General features: G+C 34.8%; 1 protein-coding gene across 3 annotated transcripts in view; it reads left to right on the forward strand.

Moving 5' to 3' along the window:
• The window catches only part of CUL5 (cullin 5), an 88,419-nt gene extending 80,852 nt beyond the window's left edge, over positions 1 to 7,567 (forward strand). For all 3 annotated transcript variants that reach the window (XM_019624136.1, XM_019624139.1, XM_019624138.1), the window contains 2 exons: positions 592 to 715; positions 3,995 to 7,567. In XM_019624136.1, the coding sequence (XP_019479681.1) occupies positions 592 to 715; positions 3,995 to 4,189 (319 nt within the window). In that variant the 3' untranslated portion in view covers positions 4,190 to 7,567. The remainder of the gene's footprint in view (positions 1 to 591; positions 716 to 3,994) is intronic.
• The last annotated feature ends 1,880 nt before the right edge of the window (positions 7,568 to 9,447 follow it).

A 9,447-nucleotide genomic window follows, 5' to 3' on the forward strand; every position in this document is an offset into this window, starting at 1 on the left:
CTTGGGCCAGTGAAGCAACATCCTCCACAACTAGATTGAAGAACAAAAATGACAGCAACTTGTCTGTTCCCCTTCCCCCAATTCCCCAATAAAAAATCTTTAAAAAAAAAAAAAAAAAAAGATAATGCTGAATTATAACCCATATATCTTCAATTGTCAAATCGATTTCATGACAATCCAAATTATATTAAGTTTGTTATTACAGGTAGCATAGTCATCCATATTTTATTTTTATTTTGTATTTATTTTTTAGTTGAGCCATCCTGCCACCTGTTGGCAGCTCAGCGGCAGCTCAGCTTGGGCCTGGCATCGAACCACTGTTGCTCAGAGCTCACACTCTTGAGCGAGCTCTTAACCAGCTGAGCCACTCGGCCATCCCAGTCACCAATATTTTATTAAGGGAGCCTGTATTGTGTTTTAGGAAGATCGTAGGGATCATTTGACATAAAGCTATATATATGTTGGTTTTTCCTTTAAACAGTTCTGGATATTAATTTTTAGAATATTTCTAACTCTTCTCTCAGACATTGTTTCTATAATATGTTTCAAAGGTCTTTCAGTGTAAAATATTTGATTACATTTTTTTTCTAGAAAAAATGCAAAAGTTCAGAAAAGGGGCAAAATCAACTTGATTGGACGCTTGCAGCTCACTACAGAAAGAATGAGAGAAGAAGAGAATGAAGGAATAGTTCAACTAAGAATACTTAGAACCCAGGTTTGTAATGTTAAGACAGAATGTCTAAATTTTGAAAAACTGACTTCTTGTTTTTATTTAATCTTTGAACCTTTTTTGAATTTAAAAGCATGTGAGTATTCAGACTTTTTGTAAGGAAGATCTAATTTTCATTTTACTGGAAGTTAAAATTTGTATTGACAGCATTTTCTTAGCTGCTGAAAGAGATGTTGTCTGTATGGTTTGGTGGACTCTGGTAGATTCTGTTGGTAGTGCAAAACCTTGGTTTTAGGTTCTGTCTTCCTTTGACCACACCTGAATAAATGTACCTCAGCAACAAATTACAATTCTAGGATTGACATATTTTTAATTTTATTTAAGACTTGTAATTCCATTGTAATGTGAAATTAGGGACCTATTTAAAACCATTTGAAAGCTAGAGTCATACTTTCTGAACATGATAAAGAATACCTGTTGTAAGCTAATGTATGACAGGTTTCACTTTAGAAATAGTGATATTAAAGCCAAGTTGTCCCTCTTTTACTATTTTTATTTAATATTATTTTAAACTATTGGCCAATGCAATGAAATAATGAAACACATAAGAGGAAAAGACTAAATTTTTTATTATTTATAGATCATATAATATGATAAAGAAGGAGAGAAAATATGAATAAAAATTGCTTTTCTATTTAGCAATAAAGTTTAAAACTTAAGAGGGAAATAAAAGAAAAAAACATAGAATTCAAAGTATAGTTTTCAGTGAGTTTTGATAAATGTGTATACCTGTGTGACCTTCAGATCAATTAAGATACAGAACATTCCTGTCACACCAGTAATTTCCCTGTGTTTTCCATCCAACCAGTCTTCCCCCTTCCAACCCACCTGATTCCTGTCACCACTGCTTAGTTTTGCCTGTTCTAAGTCTTCCTATACATGGAATCAGACAGTGCCCTGCTGCTTTTGCTCAATATTCTTTAATGATAAGGCCAAATAACTTAATGAATTTTTCCCATATTAGTATCAAGTTCACTGAATTTTGTATAAAAATTCAACTGGGAATATTTTTTAATTTCACAGATTGATTCTCAGTTTTATCAGGAATAAATAGTTGAGAGTGATTGAAAACCTTAAAAAATGATAATGAGGTGGTGGTGGTGGTGGTGGTGGTGGAACTTGCCTTGCCGAATCTTAAAACTTATTAAAATATCTACAAATATAAAACAATATGACAAGCAGATTGAAGAAAATAACTCAGAATTAAACCTTATATCTAAGTATAGACAAACTTTATAGTAAAGGCAATAATTTCCATGGCCCATGAAAAGGGAATGGATTATTCAATAAGAAGTTTTGGGAAATTTTACCTTTGAAGGGGAAATCCGGATATATTCCTAATTTATGACTACACCAGGATAAATTTCAGATTGATTAGAGTTGTATAAATTGCAGCTGTATAAGGGAATGGCATGTATAGTCATACTGTTAGATGTGCAGAGAAAATAGTTCTTTTTGTTTTATCTTAAACTGATCCATAGTTATGCCCAAGCCGGTAATCCAAGCTGTCCCTTTAGGCAATGCTGAGACTTGCTTATTTCTCCCTTAGTCCACTCCACCCATCCCCATTCTTTGCTGTTTTCACAGATGGCATCTGGATGTGTTGAGGGTGAGAGGAATTCATTTAGCCTCTTAGTGACAGTAAAGGGATCATCATATTTGTACAATGGTGACCGTGTCCTGGGTTCTTGCTCTTGGCAAGAACCTGTCAGATTTTTATTCTGTTGCTATCTACTGCTGATGTCTGTAGCAGATGAACCATGATTTATTCTTTTTCCAATTGGTAAGGACCACATAGCCTCTTCCCTACTCTGCCTGCCTGTCCTCTGCTCTTACTGAGCTCTTGAGCCCTCTGAGAATATGCCACCTCTTCTGTGTGGCCCCCTTGGCCTACATGGCACACTGTCATTATCATCTGCTGCTGCAGGATCACCTCTCCTGCCACTAAAGGCCCGATGGCAGGTCCATTAGCTCTAAACTCTGTCATGTAGGAACTGAGAGATTCAGGACTGCAAATTGTTTTTATCACATACCACTCTTCAAGTGACCTCCAGTGTATTATAATAAATAGGGACCAGAGCCAGATCCCCTGTGCTCTCTGTTTTCCTCCTAACTTCTTTAACACAACCACCATCTTAAACTCTAGAAATCTAGAAAAGGAGAAATTGGGACATTTACAATGGTTCCTCTTCTCCTCCCTGGTTCCTGTAATCTTCAAGAGCCTGAAGGTACAGACTTTCCCTCTTCTTTCTATCTGCATGCTTGACGTAAACCCCTGTGATGAAGATCTTGGCATCTGGATATATTGAGAATGGGAGGAATTCCCCTGACCTCCTCGTGACAGTGGAGGCATCCTAGTGTCTAGACGGGGGAAGTCGAGTTGTGCTGACTCAATAGTGCTTGCCTTCTGAGCCTTAAATTAATGCTTTCCCGCAGAACTCCATTTTGAATGTTAAAAACAATTATTACCTAATTTTCTGTTTTCACATTTCCTTTATAAATAATTATAATCTCCAACAAGGTAAATACATGCCTTTTGTTGGCTAAGGAGACAGCTTGTACTGAAAAGGGCAAAAGAGAAAAGAATATTTAACAATTTTCTAATTATTTCTATTATAATAGTAATTGATTAAGAAACCACCAAGGAAAATATTGATAAAATTGATTTAGATGAAAAATGCTTACTCCTGAAGAAAGTTAATACATTTAATTGAATCAATATAAACTGAAGATAATATTTATAACAAATACAATTTATTTATCTGATAAATATGTAGAGAGTGGTAATTATTGATTTTTATAATAGACACCAACAGCCTCTACTACTACACAAATAATTGAATACGAGGGGGAAGTATATGTAAGGGGTTTGTTGTATCTTAATTGATTTTTAACACAACACCAGATTATATACATATTACGTTCACAGGTAAAATAAAATTTGTAAATGTATGTGGTGTGAAAAAAGGAGTGAAAGGAATTGGCCAAACATTGGGTGGTTTTCTTTCAGCAGAGATGTTATAGATAATTTTTCTTCTCCTCATTTTTTAAAATCTCTATAATCAGGTTTTCTTTTATAATAAGAGAAAAAACAATATTTTTATTTGTGTACTAAAAGATACTGGTCTCCAGATTAATCTCCTGGTGATTGCTGATAATTTTGGATAGATATCAGAGGATGAAATACATAAAAGTCACTTTTTGTTTTGTTTTACTTAAAATAACAATATATTAATGCTTTTTCATTTTTATTTTTTCTTTTAGGAAGCTATCATACAAATAATGAAGATGAGAAAGAAAATTAGTAATGCTCAGCTGCAGACTGAATTAGTAGAAATTTTGAAAAACATGTTCTTGCCACAAAAGAAAATGATTAAAGAGCAAATAGAATGGCTAATAGAGCACAAATACATCAGAAGAGATGAATCTGATATCAACACTTTCATATATATGGCATAATTTTGAATATCATGAACAATATTATGAACCCAAATTGTGGAGTACTTGGGCAGAAAGTTGTAACAGTGTGTGCTGGAGGAAGGTTTATTTGGACTTTGATTACATAAATATTAAAATCTCTGCCTTACCTAACAAAACAACTATATTTTACCAATCACATTAGTTAGCATGATGGCATTATACCTTCATGTTGCACACTCTTTAACAGCATGCTGTTTTGTGGAGAAACTTGCATTCATGAAGAGCCCTTTTTGAACTTTTAAAAGTAAATTTGATTTATACCCACCAGAAGAAATACAGTTGGGAAGGGTAAAGGCGGGCTTCTTACTGCTTCTCTCTTTTTTTCCTCTCTTTCAAAAATGTACTTGCACAAGAAAGGATCTTCACTGAATTTGTGCACTGAAAAGTGCTGTTATGTTTGTGCACTGAAAAATGCTGTTATGTTTTGTTTTTAAAATGCAATTAAAACTAGAAATAGCACTCTTGGTTTCTTTTGATCAAAGGAGTGAGCTGGTCTACACAAGATTGGGAGAAGGCAGATGTAGGTGAGAAGATGAGCATTTAATAAGGATCAAATTGTGTGTTCAAACACTGCTTCAGTATAACTGGATTTTAATGGTGACCTAAAAATGGTATTAAATTTTTCCAACTTAAAAATGTTGGCTTTCTTTAAGCAGGAGACTGCTTGCTGTTTTAGTTGTTTGTTGTTAAATGATAAGGAATTTTTTAGTCTTATATGGCTGGAGAGCTTATTTTGAAAAAGTGAAGCCTATATTAATTGTTGCTTCAATTGTTTAAGAAAATGTATGGTGATAGGTAGGTCATTTTGATTGCAGAGCAAAACAAACATATTAAGTATGTTAATAAACACACAATATACATATACCTAATATTTATTATGCCGTATCCAAATTTACTAAAAACATGGCATAAATCTCCTGCTCCCATATAATACAGTTATGTAACTGATCTCTGAATTTGTTAGCTCAGAAATATTTTGGTATTTTAAAGTCTCTTGATTAGAGATTTGGAGCCTCAGGTTTCTGGAAAGGAAGACATTCTGTTTTTAAAAGTAATAAGTATCAGTGACCTAGGAGGAAGAGAAAAACCACAATGTAAGACCTGAAAAGCATAAACAAAATTGTTGCAATCTTAATATGAGCAGTAAGCTTGCCAAATATATGTACATATATATTTATATATTTTAAAAATAAACATTTTTAAAATGTTCAAAAGGCAACATTTACCTTGTTCCTTTTAGTCAATCCAAAGTAGCAACTTACTAGTTGCTGGTAACTGAGTACCCTGAGTAGTGAAGATTTTAGGATTTAAGGACATGACAACTGAAAAGAGAAAAACCTATTCCCCATTGGGAAAGGATGGCTCAATTGGGAGTTTTATTCATTATGGTGCACATTTCAAATTTTCTTGCAAATTATTTTATATCTTGTTTGATAGTAAATAAAATTTTAAACATATGATTTTGAAGATTGTAGGAAATGGAGTGCTGGAGCATTGAAAGGCATGCAGGATTAACACAGAACTTTCAAGGAATCTGTCCTCAGTCTCGAGGTGTTGTGAGCTGCCTGCTGAAAGGGAGGAAAGCAAATTTAAAACACTTAGGGTTTTGCTGGTCATATCAAATGCCTGTTCTGAAACTCATAGGAAATTGGAATTTTGCTTATAATTTAAAATCTTACACTTGAGCTGTAAAGTAGCATATGTCAATTATTAGACTGAGCATATTGTGAAGAATTAAACTAAATTAATGCTCACCATTTTCTCTAATGCTAACAATGGATAAACTTTTTAAAAATTTTGTAATAATTATCCTTATGTTTAACAAATAGTTTGGTATTGGCATGTTTGCTTATCCAATACAAGAATGTCAAAGGAAGAAACAATGGAAGGAAATATTACAGGCCATTTTTTAAACTTTAAGATTTATTTTAAACCATATTTGTCCTCGGAACTTTTTTGGAACTTCTAATCATTTGGGTCACTTAATTTAAGAATGAGAGCCATGATGTTTTGATTTATAAAGGCAAATTTAACACAAAGTGGATAACTAAATCCATAGCAAAGTTTTCTATTAAATTTTATAAACTTTTTAATAGCTAATTATGTCCTAATTGTATTTGGGGGGATAGAACAGCAGTAAATACTGTAGATTCAAAGTTTTCATCATTTTTTTTGTCATGTACATAAAAGTTTAACTACTTTTTGGTGTTTATGGAAACCGTTTAGTTGACAAGGTGCCTATACCATTATTGAATTTTCTTTCAATATGTTTTGACAGTAGAGTTGCTAATTTAAATTTAAAAATTGAAAAAAAAAAATACCAGCAGTTTGCTAAAGGCAGAATCACAATTAGTATCCTTTATCGGGTCCCTTTTCTATAACGTGCACTTAAAATTAGTGCTCACTTAAAATTAGTGCTATCTGAGCAGGGAGGAAACCTGACATAGTTAAGAGAAAAAAATACATACTTTTTTTTTCATGAGTAGTATGGCAGTATGACTCTTCAGAGGTTAATTTAAGCTTCCAACATTCACCTTCTAGTTTAAAGATGGAACCATCTGGAAAATGTTAACCTTTGTTGCCATCTCACTAACAGAGTAAAAAGACATGAAACACAATTTACAAAGTAAAACTAGAACAATTTTAATGCTTATAATGAAATAAATATTAAACCATTACTGTTCCAGTGATTTAATGAAGATCTTGAAACAAATTCCGAAGTCTTCCAATTTTTACATTTATTGGAGATGTCCCTGCATTCTGTCAACCTATATAAGTCTCTTATTTTGTGCATAAATGTTAAAATTACCGAAAATGAAATGTTAGTTTTCTTATTTTTGCTTTTTATTAAATTTAATACAAAATATGACTCGGGTAGTTTAAAAGTATTTTGTATTATTTGCAGTAGTTCATTAACCCTGCTCAAAGGGCAAATTTCAAAAATTCAATTTGGTTGAAAGATTTGCTAGTTTTCCAGAAAGGTTTGCTATATTAAACGCAAGCTGGTTTTTCTATTTTCATGTAAATGGCTGGGAGTCTGTCTTATAAACTCTTCCAAGGTCATGTTTGTGAAATAAACATTACATGAGAGTTTTCCTGTCATTTACACATAATGTCATCTGGAGTGCTGAACAAATTTGAGTTCTTAAGTTGTAATCTATCCTCGTATGGTATATACGAATTTGAATGTGTGCCACTACATACTGAAATGATAATGCTGTACAGTTTTAAGTGGGAGCAGTTTCTGTATGCAGTAGGCTGAAATATTTTGATGAACTGCTTAATTTTTGGATTTTATTTTTTAAGTTGTATAATTTATTTTCTTGCAAAATAAAAAATGTAATATAAAAGCTTTCACCCACCCAGAAAATGTTGATGTTGTATAAAATAGTTTCTAAGACTTTAAAATTTTTATAATAGGTATGTTTATTTATTTCATAGTGAAATAGTAAATCTCAGCCAGCCTTAGGAATCAAAAATATGAAAATAGCCTACTTATTTCTTTTAGATTTCAAATTCTAGTTCAAAATGAAAGCTATCATTGATGATTGCATATGACTATCATGCCTGGAAGAGGTAAAAAACTTTAAACCTGAAAGTGATTAATACATTCATTCATCCATTTAGATAGGCCTTGTCATAACCAAAACTTAAATTTTATGTCAGGTAAAAGTAAAAAATATAAAATAAATTATTTCATGTTTTATATATGAAAACTTGTGAAATATTTACATTTCAAAGCTAGAGATAGTTTAGTGATAAGGTTATGGAAATGGACCATGTCTTTGTCACTTTGGGCTGCTAATAACAAAGTATAAAGACTGGGTGGCTTAAACAATGTCATGGTCACTTGTGGGTTGTGAAAGAATTCACAAGTCAGAAAATTTTAAAAAGAGAAGCACCAGCAGAGGAATTGCCTGAGGCAGAGTCTAGAGTAGACAGCTGCACCAATGAGCACTAGTGTTGGGGTTTTGTTTTTCTGTGCAGGATGTAGGGTGCTTGTTACCTTGCAGAGAATCGTCATTGCAAGTTGGCTACTTCTGGGAACTGTTCTGTTCCCTTCTATGATGGATGTAAGGTGCTTGTCAGGTTGCAGGTGCAGTGCTAGCCAGGGGATTCGAGCCAAGCGGTTCATTTTTAAGCTTGTTCTTGCTAACTACCTGTCTCATCATTCCCCCATCTCTGTTTCTGATTGGCAATGAAAAATCTTGAGATTGAGTCGTGGGTCCGTCTTCCGTAGGTACTTCAGAGCTGGGTAGGGGCCTAGAGCTGTCTCTACGAGATTGCTTGTCAAGGATGGTGGAGCGACTGGGCCTTAGAAAATCCGGGCAGTGTTATCTAGGGACTGCTCCGAGCTGGAGGTCCCAGACTGGGAGTTGAAGTCTGATCTACAGGGCTGAGGGTAGTTTCAAGGCTACAAGTGGGGATGGGCTGGAACCCCTGAATGAGCACCATCTGTAATTTAATGGACTCTATTCTGGAAGAGAGAAATTTAACCAGAAGGTTAAAGATGCATGATCTAAATAATAGTAACCCAAGAATAATAGGGAGGGGAACCAGTAAAGGTGAGAGAAGGGACCGTAACTAGCATCCCTAAGAGTGAATAGGGGATCCCAGGTGAGGTGCAAGTAAAGAGGAAAATGAGCTCTTAAGACAAAGCTAATAAAGAGCAGCTCCAGGAGTCTGGGGTTAGTTATTAGTACTTATCAGTCTTGGGAGATTGACTTATTTGAAGAGGAGCTTAAGATCTTCAATTGGTTCACAGAAACAGGTGCAACAGTCTTCCTTTCTGGCGGAGCCCTGTGGAGACTTAAACAGATTTCCTTGGAGGGAAGGGGATCCAGCCACTGACTTCAGCCCAACAACAGTTAAGATGCTGTGGAGAACTGTATAAGGTCCCTACTATTTAGGAGTTAACTGGTCTGTTGGGGACCCATCTTTTCTAGGCTTTTAATCTTGGTCCCTTGGTTTTACAGGGCTGTAACAGGAAGAGGGGCCGCCTGTGGGAGGTGCCAGTCCCCATATTTTCTGAGTGCCTGCTGAATCTCTCCCAAGTTAATAACATAGGGAATAACAGAATTGAGTTTGGGGGCCGGCCGAGTGGCGCATTGGTTAAGAGCTGGCTTGGAACGCCAGAGGGCCCCGGTTCAGATCCCACATATGAGGGCCGGTGGCACTGCCTTCTACAGCTAAGATGCTGAACAACAGTTCAACTTGGAGCGGGGCTGCCATGAGTC

This window comes from Hipposideros armiger, unplaced genomic scaffold, assembly GCF_001890085.2.
Source record: "Hipposideros armiger isolate ML-2016 unplaced genomic scaffold, ASM189008v1 scaffold_580, whole genome shotgun sequence".
NCBI classification, from domain to species: domain Eukaryota; kingdom Metazoa; phylum Chordata; class Mammalia; order Chiroptera; family Hipposideridae; genus Hipposideros; species Hipposideros armiger.